Source organism: Emydura macquarii, unplaced genomic scaffold (genome assembly GCF_026122565.2).
Source record: "Emydura macquarii macquarii isolate MOO-44397 ecotype Brisbane River unplaced genomic scaffold, CSIRO-AGI_Emac_v2 contig_2473, whole genome shotgun sequence".
NCBI classification, from domain to species: domain Eukaryota; kingdom Metazoa; phylum Chordata; order Testudines; family Chelidae; genus Emydura; species Emydura macquarii.
In genome coordinates, this window is record NW_027132610.1 from 19,524,113 (window position 1) to 19,550,349 (window position 26,237).

The following is a 26,237-nucleotide window of genomic DNA, read 5'->3' on the forward strand; positions in this document are numbered from 1 at the left end:
GTTTTTTCTTTAGAAGCAGAGTTAGGCAAATATTTAAAATAAATTCCATTAATATTTGTGTGAATAGTTAAATGAACTACCTTTGTTCACAATCCTTTATTTTATTTATTTATGTATCCAGATTTAAGTACAACTTAAAGGAACTCCTGTCTGGGCTCTAGGTGCCCTTAATGCTACATTTAAAATAATTACAAAGCCAAAACAATAGCATGCTTTTTGGAGCACATTTTAGAAATTGATTGTTACATTGATCCAACCACAAAACAGATGCAATTCATATGACTGATGTGACCAGTCACAATGCAGCAACACAATTCAAATAGCAAGCTACAAACTCAACAAAATCAATGACAATTTTGTTGAATAATTTTGATTTGAGAAAGTCACAAATTTTATTCATTAATCTGTGCACAGACGTTCTACAAACTGAGAAGGGGCGAGGACCTTCCCCCACCTTGAGAGGCCCATGTAAGGGCCAGATATAACTGCTGTATCTTCACTGCTTCCATATTCTAGGAGGAGCAGGGAGGTGAGAGGGAAGTGGAATCAAGGCCCTTCTCCAATTCTCTGCACCATTCTATGGAGTGGGCCAGGCACACAGAGGAAAAAAATGGCAAGCCACACCTTCTAAAGGGGTGTAATAGTGGTTGTGTTTCCCCTATATACTGGATCGCTCAAGGAGATATTCTGCCTCTGTGACACAAAATAGCTCCAAATGGTCTCCCTGGGGAGGTGTGGCCACACGCCACTTCTTACTATAAGCTGTGTGTAAATGGCACAATCTAGTTCATAATTACTGCATCTGGGAACTGAGTGCTCATATTATATAAGGAAGTTTATCATCACTAAATCCTTGTGACTAATGCCTCTTCTCAGATGAATAATGTAAATCTTAACCAATAGAAAAGACATTGCCTCATATTTGAAACAGCAGTAAAAACAGACGGGAAGAATGACCGCTGGACACCTTCAATCTAGGCTCTGTGACTGCAACAGGGTAACAGAAGTTTGTGCAGAAAAATAATATCAATCCCATAATAAAGCAGAGTATGCCAGCTTCACCCCAAACAAAATGCACTCATTCCACTCCCAAAAGGGGTGGCATGGATGAATGTATTTGAAAAAACCGAGCTCTTATTTTGCTTAACCGTCCTGGACTAATGGCTGACCTGATGATTACCACTCCCAAAGATATGCTAGAGGATTGGCAGGATAGGTAGTTGAACAAGGTCCATGCCCTAAGGACTTTAAAAAGTAGATTTTAGACACTGCACAAGTGAGGACAAGAACAAATGAGGGAAAGCTTAACATATCTCCCCTCTGATTGACATCTGCCACTTGGCTTAATGTCCGTTTCTCATCAGATCACTATGGTAACATCTACTAATATTTTCCAATCAGTCAGCTGTTTCATCTGACCTACTTTGCCTAAATCTTTCTTCTAAGCAATTGCCTCCCACAGCTTGTCTTGGTTTTGCAGTGTCAGTTATGAGCTCTGATAGCAGCATTTGGAAGACTCATTGGAAAGCAGTGCCTTCTCCACTAAATATTTTTTGGGACCTTCCAAAACAAGGTTTTTGCTGGCTTTGACAGGCATGGCATCTGGGATTTCCATGTTCCTGAAATGGTTGTGAAGTAGGAGATGTTGTGTTATTTCACGCTGCCTGTTACTCAGTTTAGAGAGACAAGATGGGTGAGATAATATCTTCTATTGGACCGACTTCCATTAGTGACCAAGACAAGCTTTCAAGCTACACAGAGCTCATCTTCATGTATGGGAAAGATATTACACTATCATCAGCTCTCCCATACTAGCATCAACTTTGTGGATACCACTATTGGCTTCAACAATGGAACTCTACCACACCTACCTTCATAGATTCAGTAACCACCTCAAACACACCAAGAAATCTATTATCTAGAGCCAGGCATTCAGATATCACAGAATATGCTCCAAGGAGAATGTCCGGGATAGACATCTAACACACACAAAACCACCTTCACAAAACAAGGACGCTCTGCCAGACAAGTGGAACTGGCCACTCAAATACCCTAGAGATCCTGCTTCAGTACAGAAATAAAACCCGCTCAGATTGCACACCTGCCACCCCACACTGGAACCCATACAGGGTATCCTCAAACAACTACAATCCATGCTTGATGGAAATCCCATCCTGAAAGAAATCTTTCCTGAGACCTCCTCTTTTGGCCTTCAAACAACCTCTCCAAGCCCACCCTCTGAAGCAAGCTCTCTACTACAGATCAGGACCCACCAACTCAAAGTGGCACCGGAGCCTGCCGAACAACAGATGCAAAACTTGCAGACATATTGCCACTGCTACAATGATCAACACTCCCCACAACACACGTTTCAAGATCCATGGGTCCTACACATGCCTATTGCAACAAGTGGTTTAGCTCATCCAGGGCACTAAATGTCCCAATAACAGCTATGTGGGTGAAACCAGACAATCACTACACCCTTGAATGAACTCAAACAGGAAAATGATAAAAGACAAAAACACCATCACCTGTGTAGCTTGAAAGCTTATCCTGGGACCGAAACAGTTACAACACAGTATGTCTCTCTCGCCAACAGATGTTGGTCCAATAAAAGATATCATTTCACCCATCTTGTCTCGCTAATATCCTGGGACTGAAACAGCTATAACACTGCATGTTTCTTTGTCAAATATATCTATTTATTTTTTTCATTATTTTTTTGGGGACTTGCATTGATTAGCTGCTTCCTCAGAGGGTCTTTGAGTTTCTTTCTTCCTTCTACTTGTTTTGTTGTTTTCATCTTTTGCTGATGCACTGATGCTTTTTGTTGGACAGAATTTACCAAATAAGGGCCTGATCCGGCAAGGCTTCTAAGCACAGAACTCTCATTTAAATCACAAAGGGCTTGTGGGCTCAGTCCCTAAAACATGTTAATGATTGTTGACTGCAGTTGATGCTGTTGAAAAGTTCAGGTCCTGGCAGACTCTGCAAGTTCTTGTTGGCCGGGACAAGACATTGTAAAGGAGAGTCCTAGCAGAAACCTACAAACTCTGCAGGATCTAAAGAGCCTGCAAGAAGTCCTTTGCTCACTGTCCACTGATAGCAAACGTACTCAGTAAGAATCTTGGCTGCCAAGTAATTCAGAGATTAGTCTTAATGTATGTTGCCATCTCAAAAGGATGGAGAACTTGCACAAGTTGCTGTAATGTGCATTGTAGATGAGAATACTTGGACAGTGTAGTCCTCTTAAAAAAAGATCTGGTAGATCCAGCAATACTCTGTAGGAGTCTGCAAACTTACAGCCAATGCCCATTTAGTATATTTTTAGAGGAAATATAAGAATCCCTGAAGAAGGCCCCAGCTTCTTCAGTCACACATCACTCATCCCCATAACAGAGGGTTTCACATGTTCAATTTCTCCACTGTTTTGTCCACAAAAGGTTCCCTTTGTTCCTAGTTCTTCAATGGTATTTCCAACCATTTAAAAAAAAAGTGGGGGAGGGAGAGAAAAAAGTAACTTAGTGTGCTAGGGCATGCAACAAAACACCTTTGAGCTGTATTAGGGACTGCAGGCTGCTTTGCTTCCAGTGTGTAACCAGTGGATCCATGTAACTTGAAAACATTTCCAATCCAGCCTAACTGGATCAAAGGTGTCACATGCACCTTTACTGGTCACACAGTCCTTGGACTGCAGTACAGAGATTCAGTACATTTTAACTGATGGCTCTATAAACTTGTAGTTCATGAGACTAGTTCAGAATAGAGAAATACGCTGGGGAAAATAATTACCCTGTGATTACACAGTACTTACCATGTACGTCTATATTTACTTTGTGTGTTATGTGAGGAATATGGAATGTGTAAAATAGAGGAATTCTTACAATATCGTGGGTGTCGTTTGTCTCATTTTACCTCAGTATTTTTCTACTCTTTTCCTGAATGTTGTTAATACTTCACAATGTACATTTGTAGCAGTGCACGAAAAAACTCTCTTCCCGACTTTCTGAAAATGGGAATAGTGCTACATCTTACATTATGTGAAGTTTTTAAGATAAAGGTCAAGATGGCAAATTAACTTAATAGGGGAACAACGCTTGGCTTCTAGATTGGATTTAGATGTGGGGGAGGAGAGGAGAAGCAGCAAGCATGGATGGGGGAGTCGAGCAGTGACAGGGAAGGTTAGATGGTAATGGCACACAGAGGTCAGGAGAAGGGTGATGAGGGGCAACATGAGGGCTAGCTGTAGCAACCACTGTGACAAGTAGAAATCAGTGTTGCTAATTCACAATATTATTGAGAGACGTGATATTTGTAGGTTTTTTTAAGTCCTGGCTCCTGATTTCTTGTGATTATGTGAGAATTTCTGCTTTCATTTATATAAAAAAAAAAGTATTTAGCCTTTGTTCTCAGAAAAAATCTTGAAAACATGAGCACTCTAAAGCAGTGGTTCTCAACCCATGGCCCAAAAATGGCCCGTGGTGTCTTTCAAAGTGCCCTGCCACTCCCTTCCCACTGGCCGCTGCCTAAGGACCCAGGCAGAGTGCGTTGCCATGGGGCTACATGACCGGTGCAGGCTCCTTGCTGCAACCAAGGGGATGGGATATCCGTGCTCTCCTCCCTCTGGCTGTAGCAGGGAGCACGGCAAAGTGCTCTGCCTGGGTCCATAGGCGCTGGGTCCCTTCTGGAGCCAGAGGGTGGTGAGCACTGATCTCCCGTCCCCCTGGCTGCAGAAGGGAACCACTGCCTAGGGATGCAGGTGGAGTGCATGGGGCTACGGGATGCATGCGGTCCCCCTGCTGCTGCCAGGGGGACGGGAGATCAGCAAGGAAGCTGCCTCCTTGTTGAACTCCTTCCGTCTGGCTGCGGTGGGGGAGAGGAACTGTTGGCAGAGACTGGTGGCCCTTCAGGGTTCTAAAAATGATATCTGTGGCCCTCAAGCCAAAAAGGTTGGGAACTACTGCTCTAAAGGCTCAAAAGGCAACTAAAAAGAGCCCCAAATTATTTTTAGAGAGTCTTGTGACTTTTAAGCCATTTTTATGATTTTGGTGGGTTTTACTTTTGAACACTTGGGGGGATAGCAATACTGAGAAATTGGAGAGATAGGCCAAGGGGAGAGAGACTGGAGAGCAGGAGGTTAGATCAAATCATTTCACCGTGGACTGAAGCACTGCAACCCTTTTATTTGCTTGTGGCAAAGGGATTAAATATCCCACAAAGCAAAAGGAGGGGCTTAGCTGGTATTTGCTCACCTAGCCTCCTGTTAAATCTGCCTCTAATGAGGGGCTGAAGTGGACTAAATACAACATGCAGAATTAAATTCTATAATCTGTGGCTGCTGTTCAGGACAGATCCTGATGTAGCACTGCATGCTGGGACCTGCAGTCTCTACAGGCCATATCTCCATGTTAAAGAGGATGTTTGCTGCATTGTGCTTTAATTTATGCAATGTATATGTGACTGTAATGATCCTTCCAATAGCCAGTGTAGTCCTTGAACAAAATTTGGGTGCCGGTTAGGTTTAACACATAGGAACAGTTTGATTATTCTCTGTCAAAATCACCTAATCTGGGCGAAAATCTTTGCAATGAGAGATTCTTCTAAATATAGATACGGCTCTTTTTTTCCTTTTTCTCTTATCAGTAGGCTTTTGCTGTCATAGAAACAAGTTATTTTTTCCTCTCAAAGAGCTAATTAGAAACATGATGAGAGAAATCTCAGCAATAATTAGAAGAAACTCTATTAGAAAGTTCAGCTCACTAATTCAAGTCACATCCCAAAACCTGGTCTTAATTTTTACTGTCATCCTTGAAATATTGTCAGGTAAAATTTGCTTAATTGGAGTGATCTCTTGTTCTCACATGGTCAGTGAGGCCAGATTTCCAATACAAACCAGCTCCAGTAAGCAATAAAAAAAAGACTTGAAGTTGTTATCTCCAGCTAATATCATGATACTAGAAGTAGTACATAAATATATGTAGAAAGTCACATTAAAATATGTACAGCAGCATTATTTTTCAAGGATGTGCACATGACTTAGCGTGACTTGATAGCAAGTGTGGAATAATCAGTAATAGGTGCCTATATAAGAAAAAGCCCCAAATATTGGGACTATCCTAGTAAAATCAGGACATCTGGTCACCCTAACATGACTCAAGTTTTTAATGGTCAGTGACCCCTCTGTGTTCAAAGAAGAAGTGTCTCTTGGTCAGGCATGGGGATAGGAGTAAGATTTCCTGGATTCTATTTCCAGATCGGACATTAATTTACTGTGGAAGAAATTCACATCCTTTGTGCAATACCAGAGCAATCAGGCTTTGAGCAAGAGAACAATATGGGTGGGGGTGAGTAATAGAATCTCCCTTTCCCCTAACCACAAGGCAGGGCATGGGAGAAAGCACTTTTGAGCCATATTAGGGACTGCTGATTGCTGGACCCCCATGTGTAACCAGTGGACCCATGTAGCTCATGGACCCACCAGCTGTAGAACTCACTGCCTTAAGATATTTATTATTGAGGCTGAGAGCACGGCAGAATTTAAAAATCAGATTATATGACTGTATGAATAGTAACCTCCACAGATGCATTAAATAGATGAAAAAATTATATGAACATATACCTTCTTAGCTCAGGGCATAAGTCAGCCACTAACTGCCTGCAGTAAGAAGAAACTTTTCCTCTGTGAGCAGGTTACTCGATAATTGTCCATTATGGGATTTTTTCCCCCCTTTCTCTGAAGCATATGGTATTGGCCAGTGTCAGAGACATGGCACTGGATTAGATTAACATTGGTTGATCCTGGTATCACTCTTTTGTTGGAATAGCAATCAATAAGTGATGTGAAAGCAACAGGAATTGTAAAACATATAGCTACCTTGATTTCTAAGATTGTAAAAACAAGCATTACTGTTTTTTTATTCAGTGGATTACTGTACCTTTGATCTGGGTTTTGCCACCCCCTTGTTGGGTTGTATAATGTAACCATATGCATGTCTGATGCAGAGAAGAAAGCCTCATCTGTTGCCTGCTCCAGGGAAGGGTTTAATTAAATTTGCTTTAATATCTCAGGATATTTATAGTAGGAAAATATTGGAATTTTTTATGATATTAAAATGTACTTTTTAATTAAATTCAGCCAGGTGCACAGCAGAGGGGAATTGAGCTGCCAAGCAATGCAAGGGGAATAGGGAAAATGGACTTGCATTTAGAGCCTAATCTGCTGTGGAGGTACCAGGAGCAGCTGGGAGGTGGGAAGGGTGCTGGTAAAACGTTGCTGCACCGCTGTGTCTTGTGATTTTCTATGAATAAAAATAAAACTAATTTTGGACTATATGCAGTTTGTTGGACACAGTGAAAAATGCTATGCTTGGTTGCCAAGTGCCCTGCATATGAAGCTGGCTGAAGTCCACTCAGCTAATTAACCTGAATTCATCGCAGCCCTGCTGAATAAAAGAATATATTAACTACATAGTATCCCTGTTTTTATAGCAATCATGTTTATGAAGACCTCGTCTTCCCCCTTCAAAATAGCTGATAAATACAAATCCTTTAAATACTAATCCTTTCAATATAATTAATTGTAAAACAAATTAAAACTGCAAAGCCATCTGATTAAATATAATTTTTGGAACTATTGAGAACAACTCTGTGAAAAGACAGTTGCACCTGCCTCAACTTCTGACAGTGAGTAACAAACTGTTAAAAGAAGACAGATCTTTTAAAGCAAAAGATATAGGGACTGATTCAAAGCTCTTTCTGTTCAAGTCAACAGACTCTCATTGACTTCAATGGACTTTAGATCAGGCTTTTGTTGCATTTCAGTGTATTGAAAAGATTAGTAGGACAAGAATTTTGAAATTTGGGTTTCTCAAGTTGGCCACATAAATCCATATTTAGACACCTAAATAAGTGGCCTGATTTTCAGAGGTGCCAAGTATCTTCAGTTCCCATAACTTCAGTAGGAAAGGTGGGTGATCAGCCTGTATGAAAATCAGGCTATTTTAATTTTTTTCCTTAGGTATCTAAATATGGATTTAAGTGGCTAACTTTTAGGCACCCAAATTTGAAAAAATTGGCCTAGATCAACTTACTAGATGAGGAGCTTGATTCTCTTCTGCACACCTGTGGAAAGTACTGTAACTCCTTCAAAGGCAATAGGGTTACACTATTTAAAACTGCCTGAGAAGAGAGTCAGGTCAGAGGGGGGCCCAAACTCTGTGATCCCAAGGGCCACACTGGCATTTGCCAGGTGCCAGAGGACTGCACCTACATCTTGAGCCAGAGAGATGTTTAGCAACATAAACTCATTGAAATCTATGGGCCTGGTCTTCACCTCTTAACTCTGAATAGAAATTGTGGTACTTAAAACCTCTTAAGGTTCAAACTTCTACTTGCATAGAAATGTATTTTTAAATAAATAAATGTACACAGCCCCAATTGTTTCCGCTGTAATCAATTAATTTAAATTGCCTTTTTGCATCCCTAAGCAACAAAAATCTGCAGTTAATCAATTTTATCATCGCTTTGCAGCTAGAGGGAGAGGGAGCAGCTGTGGAGTACGTTTTAGGTTTCATGGGTCAGATTTGGTCTACAGTCTGGATGTCCCTGCACTATACTTTGTATTCTGAAAGATAGGTTCTATAAATGTAAAATAACTCCAACTTATATTTGGCATGTTAAAAATTAATATATGCACATGTGCCCACAGACCATAGGATGGGTGCAAAAAATCTATGAAGATACATGTTGTAGTGTTTTCTAAATTTAGTATCCATTTTGTTTTTACTCACTGAATGAGTAAACATGAAATAGCAACTGATATTAAATGGTGCCCAATCACTCTATCTATTCTTTTGTTGAGATAATGCTGAAAATTATTGTAAAGGGGAAGAGCTGCTTTAAAATGTTCCCCAAACCATTACAACTAAACATTAAAGGGATGATCAAACTAGTGCAAAAAAAAAAGGTGGTCGAGTTTCAAAATGCTTCAGCTAGAGTGATTTAATTTTTCCCTGATGGTTTCTTTTCTAGGACTTGCTAACGAGACACAAATTGTTGGTAGCTGATTTCCTAGAACAAAATTATGATACAGTAAGTACAAACAATTTCCAACTTTACTAAGAAGTGTTCTCATATGTGTTCCTGCAAACATTATTGTGAGGAATCTATCCTCACTTGGATCTGGAGACCTTTTGCAGGGGCATTTCTGCTCCACTCAGAGGGGGGAAAAGTGGATCTTCTTGATTCTTTGTGCCAATTAAAGCTGTTTGTTCAACAGCAGAGCTCATCTATTTCCCAGACAAGGGATTCAATTGGGATAGCAGCAGTGGGACTTCAGGGAAGGTGCCTGTGCTTCACCAGCCAGTTGAACCGGACTTTCCAATCTGCTCATAAACAACAAGAGCATGTGCAGCTGATGGCTACATGCCCCACCTAAAACTTTTATTTAGAACCAAGAATCACATCCTCTCAGCCAAAATAATCAGTTTTACCAAGGGAGACTCCTCAGCCATCTAGAGAAATAATGCTTGTATCCTGTTTCCAGGCCTCCAGATTTCTAGTACAACTCCACATCAAAAGCAAACCTTGTTTGGAATGCTGAACAGTGGAGGGGAAGAGTCTATTCTCACCTCATTGCACACAACATAATTACATTAACACTAATAGGAGCTACACGTGTGCACACACATTAGACCAATTTTATTTTTAAAATACTTACCTTTTTGCTACAGTTTGGTGCCACCTACTCAGTGCTAGGGAATGGCTAGTGATCGTTCATGCCCCAGTAATACTTCAGGATAGAGGACAAGAGTTACTAGAACTTATATTAGTTTTACTGGAAATCATCTCTGTAAATCCCAAAGGATTGAGACGTGAATATACCTCTTATCATCCTAAGTAAATTAGTCTATATGTGTGTTGCCATTTCACTTTGAGTTAAAATATCTCTGAAAATCAAGTGTAGGTCAAAAAAATTCTATTGGAATCAACTGAAATTGGGGTGATATGGATGGTGGAATTTGACTGAAGGTTAGGTTGCCATGTTACCTTAAATGCTATGGCATGTTGAGCTGCATTAGTAAGAACATTGCCAGCAGATCGAGAAAAGTGATTATTCCCCTCTATCTGGCGCTGGTGAGGCCTCATTTGGAGTACTGTGTCCAGTTTTGGGCACCCCACTACAGAAAGGATGTGGACAAATTGGAAAGAATCCAGTGGAGGGCAACAAAAATTATTAGGGTGCTGGAGCACATGACTTATGAGGAGAGGCTTAGGGAACTAGGCTTGTTTAGTCTGCAGAAGAGAAGAATGAGGGGGAATTTGATAGCAGCCTTTAACTACCTGAAAGGGGGTTCCAGGGAGGATGGAGCTAGGCTGTTCTCATTGGTAGTAGATGACAGAACTAGGAGCAATGGTCTCAAGTTGCAGTGGGGAAGGTCTAGGTTGGATATTAGGAAAAACTTTTTCACTAGGAGGGTGGTGAAGCACTTGGATTACCTAGGGAGGTGGTGGAATCTCCATCCTTAGAGGTTTTTAAGGTGCAGCTTGACAAAGCCCTGACTGGGATGGTTTAGTTGGGGTTGGTCCTGCTTTGAGCAGGGGGTTGGACTAGATGACCTCCTGAAGTCCCTTTCAACCCTAGTCTTCTGTGTTCTTAAACCAAAGATTATTTCTTTCATCATAATTATCCAAAAGGCTAAATTAAGACTTCAAGCTTACGTACTGATGAGTGAAACACAATGTGATTCAAACAATTTTTACATCTTCACTTATTTTCTTTATCTCTGTACTAAGTCATTGTGGTAAAATGAGTCTGTCCTGAGTTTGTTCAGCGTTGATGCAAGTATACTCAGTGGAGAATAATGTTCTTCAAATGACACCCAGTCAACAAACAAAAATCTTTTTTAATGGCTAGATGGTTTGAACATGCATCAGTCTATCACTGGTACCTCTTTGAATAAGATACCTGGATCCCAATCCTTCAAGACTCAAAGCATAATCAATTCCTATTGGGTCTGAAGCCAGAACATCTATACTGCCATTTGTGTGCCTAGAGCACAAGCCCAAGTCAATTGACCTCCTGCTGCTGTACAGACATATCCTTTATATCCTAAACCATAAAGGACAGATTGTGCCCTGACATCAGTGTGTGTTGGGTATACACGTCTGAGGGCAGATTTGCTTCTGAGAATGAACAGTTTGTGGCAGTGCTGACAAATGCCCACTATTGGTATGGAGTGAGGCATGAATTAAGTATCATTCCATGTTCATTCTTTGAGTGATGGGACAGCCAGGGAATGGGTTCCTTGACACGGCATCCTTTCATTTTAACAAAAATCTTTTTGCTTATTCTTTTTAATTGCAACGATACGAACAAGTTAACGTTAGCTCCAAATAAGACGCATCAAATTTGTTTGCATACACAACCAAGCAAAAATTGATATTTCAACATGAGAAAGATCAACCAGGCCATGAGGAAATTGTGACCGTCAAAGTGTCACCGTCACCATTTAAGCCTGGTTAATGATGATAAACTATTTTCCAAGGTGCTGTTCATTTTAACAAAATGTTTATCTGCAACATACACTTTGGCCATTAAGGCATTTGAGTGTAATGTTCAACTTGCATTACATGGTGTGGTCTAGTGGTTAAAGCAGTGGACTGTAGATCAGGAATCTTGTATATTATTTTCTTAACTGCTGTTAATGCTGGATGAACTTGGGCAAGTCACTTAAAACCTCTGCACTGAGAATTATCTGAGCAGATGCCTGCATGGAGCCCTGACTTTAATGGGGCTCTGTGCAAGCACAGGGTACCCACCCACCTCATTCTTGGTGCATGATTGGAATCTTAGGGCATGTCTGTATGATTTTATTCATGAAGATTTGGCCCATTACATTTTAAAAAATTAAATGTTTAAAAAAATGAAAGTATGCAAGCACTATCCAAAATCATTACCGTTCCCTCTCATTCTAACCACTTTGTATAATGTCATGTTGAATCTTTCACCTAATTCATAATCCTTTTCAGCATTGATGTCTGTCTGTTTGTAAGTCACCATGCCCACCTATGGCTCTGTCTCCATTCAATGAACAAGAACTGCAAAATGTCTTAGCATAAGACACCTGGATAGTGCTTACTGGAACTTGGGAAGTCTTCGGAACCTCACCTGTAATATATTCAGAGGAGGCATTATAAACATTGCATGACTCAATGACATTTCTCTGTGTCTCATGCTGTGTTTGCAGTGCCCTCATTTTGATCTTTAAGCCTCCAAGATATAGGGAATAGTAACAACAATGAGGACAACAGAAGTGAAATGAAAGGAAAATTGGCAAGTTAGATGCATGCATCAAAACCTGCTAAAAATAGCAATTTCATGCTCAACAAGCCATTCTTCCACCACCCTTCTGTGTTTGTCTTTTCAAGGACGTATATGGCACTCTACTTATATAACCCTATATTGGTATAACAGTTAATTCAGACAATCTCTGGTTAGTAATGTTATATTTGTGTGTTCTATTTTGGCAGCAAATTCATAATCTTGTGTAAGAAGCTTGCATAAGGTGTGAATCACAAGGGCACTAAGCTCCCGATTCTCTGGTGCATTCACATGCACAAGCGAACACTAATTGGTCATTGCTAGTCAGTGGCCAATATGGGCTAGCCTCTGACACAATAAATAAGTGCAGGAGCTGTGCTGCTGCTGCCATTACAAAGACATTACAAAGACAGGAAGGATCAGTACAAGGAGGATGGGGAGAAGGAAGAATGCATATGGTTACATTTGTTTTTTCTTGTTCCCTTAGATCTTTGAGGACTATGAAAAACTACTTCATTCTGAGAATTATGTCACAAAGAGACAGTCTTTAAAGGTAATGTAAAATTCCTGAATACCTTCCTTTTAATATCTATTAACATGCTCAGAATATGACATAGACTGTCACAGAGTGGCCTTATATACTTTTTTTTAGTTACAAAAGAAATTCTTTTAAGTGAACCTAGTGCTTGTGAAAATCAGAAGATATCTTCATTTCACTGCATTGTGGTTAGCCTTGAAGCATGGCGAAGCATAGTCCTTCCTCTGAATTGAGGGTGTCTTTTTCTCAATGTCACCTGAGTTTACAGCCTAGTTCAAAACACAGGTGGGAGTGAGTTTACTTGCTTTTATTTTATCTGGCTCAAGCCAGCTGTTGTTCTGTGCATTAATATGGTATCCATCTCTGCAATATTTGGATGATCAGAGCTATTGGACAGTTACCTCACTTACATGAACAGCAAATTCACCTCCATTTTTTTAAAGGCCCTCCATTTTTTGAAGCCAGTATGGCCTAAGGTAAGACTATATTGGAATCTCTGGGGGGTGAAGACAAAAATGTGGGGCTTTCATCTGAGTCATAAATTCTTTGTTGAGTCACAAAGCCTTAGTTTTTGTAAATGTTTCCATAGTTGCTGGGTGAACTGATTCTGGACCGACACAACTTTGCCATCATGACAAAATACATCAGCAAACCAGAGAATCTGAAGCTAATGATGAACCTGCTGCGAGATAAAAGCCCCAACATTCAGTTTGAGGCGTTTCATGTGTTCAAGGTAACTGAGCGTGGCATTCAGAAAGGAAGGAACTTTGTGTTTTAACGAATTCTTTCACTTATGGGGGGGAGGAGAACTAAAAAAAAATGTGAGTTTTACAACCATTTCAAACATTTGAAAATGTTTTAATAGGAAATTTTTCCCCGACAGTCAGTCTTTCTGTCTCTTTCTTGCCTTCTCTGGGTGATGTTTAAAGCAGGGTTTTTTGGATCTGAGCCTAGTGGTCTGAAGAGGCCCTTGATACAGCAATTCATTATTAGCAAGAGGTGACAAATTGCCTGGCTGCTTGCTGCAGGCTCACCACTTGCTGGGGTCCCTGGTGCTCTCCTCAACCTCCTTAGGTCATGTTGCAATAGAGTCATAGACAGTAAGGTCAGAAGGGACCATTATGATCATCTAGTCTGACCTTCTGCACAACATAGAGGAAGGCAATGAGTAAGGATTGGGAAAGTCATGTGATTCTAATGTATTTGATATACATGGCACACAGCAGTCAAATACTACAGTGCAGGGTAGAAACACAGACAGACCGTGCTGTCTCTCTGGGTGAGGCAGAAGTAAGTGGGATTTTTTATATTACTTCAGAGATTTGCCTTTGATAAGTTTGAGCCCATCATGAACTTAATCCTCCCCTTTCTCTCTGTTTTGCACTGATCACTAATACAGCCTTACGAAATTGTCATAAAAATATTATCCCCCCAGGCACGCAAACTACTTGCCCATCATTTAGCATCATGATTGGTCACATTTTTTAAATGAATTATTATTATTCAGAACTATTGTAATGCAAAATTTCATAAATATGTATGATTGTATTTCCATAGTTTGAACAGAATAATTTGTAGAGAAGGGGGATAAAACCCAAGGATGGGGGAAATCTCCTTCTCTGGGAGATGTTTTATAAAATAGACCACATTGCACCAAATGGCAAATGACATCACCCTCAGAATGTTCACCAAAAAAACCTTTTGAGTTCTTTGATTCTGCCATTTCTATTATGCAAAAAATCTTTCATAAGGCATTCAAGTCTCCAGTATGTGGCTTTAAGGATGGTATGGCAGCTCCATACAATCTTTTATTTACGTAAAGGAATCACAAGCGGGATTCCCAAAATATTCCAATATTTCTCTTACTGCATAATAAGCCTCAGTGATGTTCTTAATTGCTTCTTGACAACCAAACTATTGTGAGTAGCTTCTGCTCTTACTCCTTATCAGGAGGTATGCAGCTCAAAGATAAACTGGAGAAAGCAAACCCCAAATACTTGCAGCTTTTAAGAGCTCAAATGTCAGGGGAGGGAAGAGAAGAGAAGAGAGCTTGGTCACAGTTAGCTACTTTGTCACATTTACTAATAGTCACCCCTACAGCTACAGCCTGCTCCTTCTCCGGTGCTGGAGTTCCAGCGCTGCTGCCTGCTTTGCAGACTGCTTGCTGAGATGAGTCAGGGGGTAGTGGAGGCTGAGGCAATACGGGAGACTCTAGCAGCAGAGGAGAAGCAGCAGCCTGCAGCTATACGGTTGAGGGGATGAGGAGCCAGCTACCCCGCTGCTTCCTCACTTCCTGGGTTTCAGGGACATACAGAGATTTTTGGGGGATGAGGTGGGGGGATGCTGTCCCTTGTGCATGCCCTTGATGTAATCTTATGATATCATCACTGTCACCCTCATCCTCCCTCCCAGTGTCCACCTTCCTTTTGTTTCTCATGCTTGTTGCTTCTAGTTTCCAATTAGAATGTAGGTTCTTCAATGTAGGAATTGTTCCTACCCATATATTCTGTGCAGCTCCTAACAAAATGGGGCACTGACCCTGACTGGGACTTTTGGCACTATGTGAAACAAATAAATAATAATGCAACCCTCGTTGATATTAATGGGCCAAATTCTTCCCTCAGCTACACAAATCCAACTCCCATGAGATTCTGTTATTTTTACAATAATATCTAATGGCAGCAGTTGAATATGAAAGTAATGTGCACATTACATCCATCTTACAGTTTTCCATGGGAGTTGTACCATGTAATTCGGAGCAGGCTCATCCAGTGGAAGTTGCCCGTTTCTAACTAAGAGCAGAATGTAGCCCATAGTAACAGCAAAATTCCCCTTTTCAATCTGCAGTATAGATATCTGTTCAACTCTTGTTCCACACGTGCAGAACAAGTATAGAATACGCAGGAGAAAAGTGCACTGAGCATTTTGTCCTTACAATGTATTAATAAAGGAAAACTATACTGATGATGGGAACCAATCAATATTAAATTATTAAATAGAGAATGTACGCTTCATGGAAAAATAACTCCTGCCATATCCTGATGCCCTTTCTGGCTGGTGAAAGGCAGAGGCGTGCCTTGTCGCTCTGGATTATAGAGTCCTTGGACTTAATTCTCCCCTTGGTTACTATAGCTTTATGCTGGTGTAATGTGGGGGAGGGGAGGGAAGGAGAGGGTTGCGCGCTCTATCTTTATTTTCACGTAACCAAAAACTGTGCCTGAAAGTATCCAGTTAGTCCTATTTGAAATTACCACAGACTGCCAATACTGATTTGAAATCAAAGATTTGCCAAGTGGTTGATACTTGCTACTTACTGTGAGCTGCCAAAAGATTTGGGTTTAAATGATCTGACTTAGATGTTTTTGCAGCTAGGCACATTTGAAATGAAAAAAGTCCTTGTTTTGTAAGTATCCAAATTCCAGCTCTCCCATGCCCCAGCTGACCCTGAAGAAGGCATATGACTCTCAGCTTTTTGAGGCAGTATCTGATTATTAAAGATTTGAAGCTGCAATATTTGAACTAGAACCATCAGCATCTATAATTTTCAATATTTTACAGTAAAGTTGATGGTAGTTAAAAATGTAATTAACTCTTCAAGCACTGAAGAAAATCTTACTCATCCAGTGTGTTCTGCCCAGAGGTACTGAAAATAAGTAATGAGTTCTCATTTTCAGTACTTCCTCTCATCTAACTGTTCCCTCACCATCATGACCTCCATCTCTCTCATCATTCCTGCTCCCTCCTTTTACCCTAGCCAGAACAACCCTCAACCTCCACCCCATACAACCAGTCCGAAGTCTCATGTCACCAACCCATGGCCACCTAAAAGCTTTAGGATTATAGATAGTCCCCAGTAACAAAGACAAGGGGATTAACGGGTATCCTAAATCCTCACCCTCTTTCTCCCTCTCCATTCCAGCAGGGGAATCGATACCTGGTTTGAAGGTTGAACAATAAAAAGGTCTTTCTGGATACTCGTGTTTCTTTTGACAAATATATTTACTACCATTATTGGTCCATCCTAGTATGTGATTTTGCTTCTTTGTTCTCTGGCGGGCACACTGCATTAGATTGCACACAGTGCATATACAAATATAGAATAGTAGCAGCCTCTCTTAGTTATCGTGTTTAAACCATTAGATTATTTTGTGAACTCACCCCATAGTGATGGTTCAGGATAATGTAACATTTTTCTTGAGCAGAGATGAAGCAAAGATACCTTTTAGTGTTTAAATCTAAAAATAGAATGGGTACACAGTGTGTTTGACCTTAGCTTCATTTTTCCATTCTCTTTCATACATACCACAAAGCTACCGCCTGCAGCTCCCTTTGCAAACAGCTCAGTATAGTTTGACAATACTGACAGTTTCCACTCAGCATGGGGCGGAAGCCAAGTTTGTGTTTACACGCCCACTGCATTATTTCTGAGCTATAGACGTGATAATTCTTTGGTTGGGGTGGGCGGGAGTGGTGTTGTGGGTGTAGCAATGTGAGCTTTCATGCACTTGCAGTTAGGAAATAATCCTCCTGGGATGCATATGAGAAAATCATGGGACCAGTTTCAGCCCTGGTGTCAGTGGGTTGATTGGTCTGTTGATGTATAGAATTATGCATGCTGGATTTGGTCCATAATCTCTAACCATTTGAAAGTAGGTCAGAGGTTGCAGTGAACTACTCTCATCAAGGACTTATGACATGTAGTAGCCATGGCCTCCATGCTTTAAAAAAAAAAAGCATGTCCAAAAGATTATCAGTGACCACACAATGACACACCGAGCATCAGATCATTTCAGTTTCTTCAGCCCTGTTATGTTCCCTTGGAATGATGATGCAATGTCAATAATTGTGAGAACCAAGGTCAGACTCAAGAATTTTCTAATCAAGTACTTTATGGAGTAGCTTGCAAGAATAGGGAGTGTATAGTTTATCCGTTTTGATGGATAATATTGATTAAAGCATCTCAAGGACAACAGTTCTATTTCATGGCAACCTTTCAGTTTTGACATTTATTTTTATTCCATGTTGGAATGAAGATAAAACCTTTCAAATGTTTTCACAAAGTGGAATTGTGTCGAAACGCCTCAGAAGTGACCAGAGAGCCCTCCATTACAAATCACTTCCTGACGGATATGTTGTTGAAACCAATACATCTCCGAAAACATTTCTTTAAATAATGTTCCAACTGGCTGTAATACTGATGCAGTTTCCAGGGATATATCTATACATCTTTGTATTGTCTTAAAGCACAGCACCAGCAGGAAATTTTAAAACATAAAACCTCATAATGGATCTAGCCTCAAGGTATAAAGACTTTTTGTTGTAGATATGTGTAAAATTGGTTTGTTTCAATACTGTGGCATTGATTGAGGGACAGTCATTCAATTTTATAATCCTTTTATGATCCCAACATTTGAAAAAAGTATTTGTGAGTTAAAATTGAGTCCTGCAATAGGTCTGGTAGTCAAAAGATGATGTTTTACATTTGAGTTTTCTATCTTTTATGCCAGTTTTGCAGGGGGAGGATTATAACCTATAAGCAATCAGACAAAAAGCTAAAGAATTCAGTCTAATAGGAGACATCATCTTATGTTTAATCATTTGCCATGCTAATGCATATTTTAGGTTAGAGGTAGTTTTAAAATAAATCCTTTCAAGCATGTTTGCAGGTTGTTCCTTTCACACTGTGTAAATAGTGTGGTCTAAATTTTCAAATGACTAATCGTTTTGGGTGCTTTAATGTTTGGGTGGCCTACTTTAGACATTTTAAAGATATTTTCTGTGGATGGGTGCTCAGCACTTCTTGAATGTCAGGCCCCATTAAGTTATCTCAAATTGGGCACCCAAATCACTCATTGTTCAACAGCATTGTTCTCTCACAAACAACTCTTTTATTTATCAAAACTGGGAAACAACATGCAACTTGTATAACATCAGAGTTATTTGTAGTGGAAGGGATGTTTTTAAATGGCCAAAGTAGTGACTGAACAAACTGCTATCTGTACTTCTCTGTGCATTTAAGGGGGGCATGAGCTGACTACCTCTCAGATCAAGAAACGTGTCCCTAATAATTGATGTTGAAACATCTGGCGAGGTTACCATTTAGAGTGGTTACTCTAAAGAGGTCATGGGGAATTCTTGCACTGCTGAGTCAGTTGCCATTGCTTGTGAACATCTAGAGGTCACCAGCAATTAAAAGAAGTAAATGACTTTAAAAGTTCAGAACAAAGGACCAGATTGTTGTAAAGTGGTCTCCTTTGGTTGCAGATCTGCACCTTGTGATATGGTGGGGGAGCTGTTTCCATAGCATTGTTCCTTAGATGTGGGAATCTGCACAGGGGCTAGGATCTAGGCCGGAGGTACATCTGCTCAGGCATCAGTACAGGCTGCGGCTTTTCCATGCTGTGGAACCTCCCTCCCTTTGAAGTAGGATGCAGCTATAAGCAGAAGCCCTCAAAACCAGACTAACGAGGAGCCAAAGGAGAGTTACAGGGAGGACGAGAGGCAGCTAAATATACAGGATCTTCACCTGAATGGTCTTGTGCTTTCAGGATCTCCAGGATTTGAGGCCAGACTCCTCCTTTTACAAAAAGTGCGGGGAAATAATTTTTCCGCCTAGCCCCACCTTGGTAGAGGTATTTAGAAGGAGACTGTGCAACAAAGATCTTGTGAAGATTTCTTAGCTCCCTCCCATAGATTTTTTTTTTTCTCAGCGGGATGGCCTGATCTGGGCCATTATATATAATTTAATAGAAAGAAATAAAACATAACTATGAGTCAAATCCTGAAGGGCACACTCAGTTTGCACTCAGTTCTTACTCAGGACTCAATGAATTTAAATGGGGCTGAATAAGATCTTCAGGACTGAGCCCAAGATCTTTGGTGTAGGGACACATTGCTCTTCTTTCTGTGCTTGATGTACTGAAATGCCTTTCTGTATTGTCAGCAGATGTTTGCTTTTATTTTGGTTGGCCAGGCTGGGAGGGGAGCTGGTCATCTTCTAGTTCCATCCATCCTGAATTTCTTCTAATTTAGGTACAGAGTGACTTGAGTTATTTATGTAGTTATTGCAAAATACCACAGTTTTTTGTTGACCATCCATGATAACCCTACAGGAAACCAGAGACAGGAACTCTTCTTATCACTACCATATGTTTTCCTGATGTGATGATGGCTGATATTTACATAACTCTCTTCATCCAAAGATCTCCACAGCTCACTAAGATCTCTGAGAAGAACTTGTCACCACTGGCCTCTGTGTAGTCAGGTTTAGTTTCACTGTAGTCACCTGGGGCATAAGGCACGCCAAATTTTAAAGAAACGCTGTTGTTAAAAACCAAGATTGAGCCTACTCTAGAAATCACATGGGAAAAAATGTTTTTCCTTCTGATCCTGAAAAATTTCCCAAGGGCCTTCAAAGTGAGGGATTGTTACAAAGGAAAGATCCCAGCCTCTCATCTGGGTGACCCACAAACAGTAAGTCCAAGGCACTGAGTGGCTGGCAGTGAGCAGTGTATGTAAGCACATTACACTATCCTTCTGCTCTGCCTCACTGCTGTGTTCTTGTGTGCTTAGCAAACAGGTTGAAATATATGTGGATCCTGCTCTTGTAAATTTCCATCTGCTGCCTGCTCACTAGGTAAGGAGAAGTGGAGGATAAGACTTATGTTCACAAAACAAAGCTGCTTGGCCTAATTTTAAGCCATTTCAATTTAATATGGAAGTTATATCAACAACACAAGACTAATCTATTCTCCCAGTAATTATGGTTCTAAGACATTTTATGTTGTAAGGTTTATATGTGGAAGTGATCAGGGATTTATAGCTGGCTTTACAATTACATCCTTGGTCAATAAAAAGAACAGAATAAGGGGAAATTATAACAAGGTCAAGTGTAACTTCATTTCCAGCTGCGAATGAGCAAGATCATGGGAAACTTTAATGTGTATTAAAGATACAGGGATAGATTTTTCTTTCCTGTTCTGGCCTTTTTGTGCTACCAAAGGACCAAGAAATATATTGGATCTCCCCAGCTAGTGTGTGGTTAGAACAATCTGTTCCTATGCCCTCCCTGCAGCTCTGGGGGCATAGAGGCTTGTCAGGAGTGGAAGGGTCATGGTCAGAGTGCAACTGCACTAATCCCCAGCTGGCAGACAACCTCTTGGGAGCCATAGCCAGCTGTCATACTTTAGACTAGAGCATCTTAGGGGCTACTATAGAGTATGCTGGGCCTGAGGTGAGTATAGACCTGGCCACAGGATAAGGTAGCTGCAACTAACAGTTATGCAACCCTTTCTCTTCCCCTACCTCTGGGTACTGTGCCTAGCGGATACAGAATATGCACCAGAGAATCTGGCCTCCACATTCAGTTGATTCAACAGAGAATGATGTAGGGCAATGTCATGACTCTGATTGTTCATCCCTCTCTTTCTGTCTCTGTGTGTGTTCTTTGTTAGGTATTTGTGGCCAGTCCAAACAAAACGCAGCCTATCGTGGAGATTCTATTGAAAAATCAACCCAAGCTAATTGAGTTTCTGAGCAATTTCCAGAAAGAGAGGACGGATGATGAACAGTTCACCGATGAGAAGAACTACTTGATTAAACAGATCCGAGACTTGAAAAAAACAACACCATGAAGAACTCCCCTAATTTTCCATCGTAGGCATTAAATCTCATTTGTTCAGTTCCTCCTTCGTGTCATTTAAAAACACAATAGCGCTTTGAGTTTGATTCATTGTTCACATAGATGTCAAGTATAAAGGTCTTACATGAAAACTTAAAAAAAAAAAAAAAAAAAAAAAAAGTCTAGAATAATATATTATTTCTAATCAAGTCTATATGATTATTTATGTCAATTTAGGCACACTGTATTAGAAGCTGATAAGGCAGATTTTCATCTGTATGCTCAAGAAGAATGAACCTCTTTTCTCTTGCTTTCATCAGCAAACTTGAGCTCTCAATAAATGCACAAAATAGGAGCTCTGAAGATTGTAACTATCTTTTTTTTTTTTGCACGTGTAGTTGTGAATTTGTTTTCTGTGTGCACATGAGGACTGTGAAAGAGGGTGTTAGGTGACTGACTTATGTGCACTTATGTAGTGGATTTGTTAGCTAAAGCAGTGGGAGATAGATTTGAAAAAATAAGGTTCACATTTTTACTTTATTTTCATGTTCACTCATTCCTTCAGTCTTCTTGATTTCAACAAGATCAGAGGTTTCCCACCCAGTTCAGCCAACTGTACCTGGTAACCAGGCTAAGACTTTGGGTGGGACAGCCAGTGCCTCCCATTCCTCTGTATCTGATCTAACCCTACAATGCAGCCTGGGCTGCCCCAAATCCCAGTGTTGTAATAAGATTGATCAGGGGAAGCCCTAGCTCCATTGGGAATTAGAGCATGCTCTTTTGAATAGGAGCCAGGCAGTACAGCAGGGCTCAGGACAGGGGTGCATTGCTAAGGATCTGCTCCTGCTCCCATTGAAATAAGTGGGAATTTTGTCATTGACTTAAATGGAAAGAGACTTGTGCCTACGGGCACAATCCTGCAGCATGCGTCTCCTATGGGTTTCAGTGTCAGTGGGGGCACTCAGCACTTCACAGGAATGAGCCCTGAGCTGAGTCCTAAGGGAGTCCCAGGTAGAGTGTCAGTGATACAAGCCTAGAGTACCAATACAGTACCTGTGCAGTGGTTGGGAATCCCTGATACGGATTCTGCTCCTTCATGCTTGCCTGTGCAGGGAACATTATGGCCAAAACATTCAAACCTGGGGACCCTAAATTAGACTCCTAAATTCTTATTTAGGCATCTAAATAGAAGTCGCCTCACTCTTGAACTGCTGAATAATGCCAGCTCCCGTTGAGTCAGTGGATGCTGCAGAGGCTCAGCCCCACTGAAAATCAAACACTTATTTAGAAGCTTGAACACGGTTTTAGGAGTGTAGCTTTGGGAGTCACAGGGCTGCCTTATGTGGCTAGCATGTTCCATTTGTATTTGTTCAGATGTGAATGAAGTTTCTGTGGAAGGGGAAATCATTGCACTGTGATCTTTAAGATAAATAAAGCCTTGGGTCCAAAAAGAGTTGCCTAAGTGTTCTTGCCATTTTTTTCTTCTAGGAAATAGACAATGCGATTCTGGGTATTTTGTTTGGAGGAGGAGTTTTAGAGTGGGGAGAGAATATCTTGAAGTATTTCTTCTATTAGCTTCAATTTGGGTTTTTCTGTTTGTTGAATGAGACATTAAGTTGCCCAGCTATTATTGCATAGCAAACACTTTAGTGAAAGGATCGAAATCAGGTGAAATTTTTGTCTATAAAACTGTTGTGTATTAGGGTGATTGAGAATTTAATTGTATGCTTTAGAAAAGGAATGCAACCAAACAAATAGGTCATCAACACATGGTTTACTTTAAGATGCTAGGCATACACAAAAAATGTATATCTTAGCTGTATGGAATTTTAAAATTATATTTACAAGTTATTAAAGGCATGGTTAATAATCTACGCTTTTTAATCACTGTTTATTTCCATCCGTCAGTTTTCCTTCTCCCCTCCTTTTCAGAAAATGCTTTCACTTAGAATCTTTTCATTGCTAAACTCTCCCTCTCTCTCCCCTCCACCAGCCATGATTTCCACAAATGGAGGAGGACAGATGATCGCTTTCTTCAGAGCCAGTGTGCTTTGCAGACCTCACATTTGCAGCCGTCGCTGGCATGGGGCCTGACAATCCCAGGCTGCAATCCAATTTGGCCTTCCTTCAACCTTCAGTTCCATGCCACATGGCTGGCACTGACAACCTCTGTGCTTCACTGCTGGTAAGGGAGCATCTCTAGAGTAGTGAAGGTTTTTCTGTGGAAAATCTTCAGAGCTATTCACTAAAGGGTCTGATCCTCTGAGATGTGGAGAGTCTCCTGCAAGATGCTGAAACCAATGGGAGTTGGGGCATTCAGTGTCTCACAGGATGTGCTCACAATCTCCTCCATATCAGGGGTTGCATTAACCCAGAGGCAGAATAGGGCCTCAGTCCTTAGAGTCATGTGATAATATCAGACTCTCAGCTTTCATTTACAAAAAAAGTCTTAGCTGAAGAGCTCCATCAGAGGATGCAGAGGGTCTGGCTGTTCTCCTGCATTGTGCTCCAGTAGGGGCAAAGGAGCCCATACAGAGAGTTCTGTGACTACATCTGGGTAGGTGGAGCTGAGTCAGTTGCCCTGAACATACCCCACAGTCCACCCGCAGTGGTCCAAAGAGGGGAGAAGCCCCCGTGTGCCCAAAAAGTAATGTGCAGCACTCCAGAAGCCAGCTCTTGTAAGGGTGGACTCTGCTGCTCCTACCACAAGCAGAAGTGGGACCACAGCATAGGGATAGAAGCTAAGGGAGTCCATTCACTGGTGTGCCTAAAGTTCAAGATTCTTAATGGGGCCCTGTACAGAACCGCACCTGTCCACCTCCTTCTGCTTTCATAAGGTTGACTCAGTATTTTCAGTCTACTATGAAGTTATTTCCAGCACACTAATGGCAATTCAAGATCTTTTCCAAACACAACTTGTCCAGCATTTGTAAAAGGCACCAGAAATGGTGGTGGTTAAGTTAAGCTTCAGGAGCCCATTAGGCTCTATAATAATATTTCCCAGCAGGCTGGGACACACATTTCTAGTTAGCTGAAAAATGAGGTCTCCTCTAATTCCTCTTGGAGTAAAGATAGACTTTTCAATTTCCTTTTGTGCTTCAGTCGGGGCTCCTCTTATTTTGTCTCAGCAATAGCTCCCACTAGGAAATCGCAATTTGTCCAAGACACTACAATTACTGTCTGTGGAAGCTGTGATTCCAAGACACGATTTATCAATGTGAAAGATGGAAAGGACACTTGTTGGGAGAAGGAAAAAATAAACGAGAGAGTCTTGAGCTGCAGGCTTCAGACTGCAACCCTGCCCAAAGGGCAAGGGACATTTGGAGCTAGAGATTTGGCTTGTGCCAACTTGCAAAATACTGTTAGATCTGTACATAGAAACCTTATTTGATACAGAAGAGTGCCAGGAATTTACAAGCCAACCCATTTAACTGAGTTTTTAGACAGTTTATTAAGATACGAAGAATTTGACTAAAACAGTCCTTCCTCTGTAATGAAGTTGATAACCTATCCGTCCTCAATCGACTTCAACAGATGGAGAAAGAGTTGTCTGATGTGGGACTCTGGCCTTCACTAATAGAGGAATTTGGCACTCTCTGTATTTCCATCTGAAGATTACAGTAAATAGTTCCTCTCAGTAGTTTTTGCCCTACACCCATATAATATACGTGTCAAGCACTCATCTCCATAGTACCTAACTGCCTCAAAGAGTAATTAAAAAGAATCCTTTGTTCTTCTGTGAGCAAAAAACTGGCACTATGATTATGCCTTCAGACTTATTGTTGAAATTACTTAAGTCTACACTACCCATCTGAATGACATTCATCTAGGGTGAAATCCTGGCCCCATTGATGTAAATGGCAGAATTCCCATAGAATTTAGTGGGCCAGGATTTCACCCCTAATCTATTGCTGACAGCCCTTAAATGATAGATCCGTATTTATTACTGACCATTTGTATAACAGTAGCACCTAGTGATTCCAGTTGAGCTTGAGGCCACATACACTGTACAAACACGAGTCCCCTGTCCCTAGGGGTTTACAGTTTAAATAGACAAGTTGGACACAACAGGAGGGGACACAGGCGCAGAGAAGTGAAGTGACTTGTTTGAGGTCACACAGCAGATCAATAGAACCCAGAGCCCCTGACTCACGGTTCAGGGCCCTGTCTGCTGGACCACACCGCCACCTAAATAATCAGGCTGGCAGTTGACCCAAGTCAAATTGTTTAGAAGGCTGCTGTGCATACCACTACACCAGTGACGTAGCCACTCTACCTTCACGTCTAGGATGAGTATATAGTAGGGGTATGTTTTCAAATAGCTGCTAACTTAACCTTGTGCATATGTTTTCTTTATATACAACTTTGGCATGCCCTGGAGAATGTTATTGGCCCATTACTTGTCATGCACAGCTGAATACACTTCAGTGAATCAAGATTTCAAATCTCTGCCTTTCTTTTGGAGTTGAAAGGGAGTGTGGGTGAGTCACCCCAGACTAACCCACTTCACAAAGCATGGGGGGGTGGAATGGTTCAGCACAGATTTGAAGGGTAGCAAGTTGGATCCTGAATCTCCAGTATCCTGATCTCCCACTGTACTTTGTCAAGAATAAGGCAGCCTCCGTCAGCATATATAGGCTCTGAAGCTGCTTCTATTCAAGTCAGTGAGGGGTTTGCTACTCAGTCACTGGGAGTGGGACCAGACCTCTTGGGCCCAGATGTTTCAAAGGGCCGTAGCGTTTTCCCAGGGTCGCCCT

General features: G+C 41.0%; 1 protein-coding gene across 5 annotated transcripts in view; it reads left to right on the forward strand.

The window, feature by feature from the left end:
• CAB39L (calcium binding protein 39 like) overlaps positions 1-23,354 on the forward strand; it is a 146,881-nt gene extending 123,527 nt beyond the window's left edge. For all 5 annotated transcript variants that reach the window (XM_067563093.1, XM_067563094.1, XM_067563096.1 and 2 more), the window contains 4 exons: positions 9,031-9,090; positions 12,810-12,875; positions 13,450-13,593; positions 21,314-23,354. In XM_067563093.1, the coding sequence (XP_067419194.1) occupies positions 9,031-9,090; positions 12,810-12,875; positions 13,450-13,593; positions 21,314-21,493 (450 nt within the window). In that variant the 3' untranslated portion in view covers positions 21,494-23,354. The remainder of the gene's footprint in view (positions 1-9,030; positions 9,091-12,809; positions 12,876-13,449; positions 13,594-21,313) is intronic.
• Positions 23,355-26,237: the final 2,883 nt, after the last annotated feature.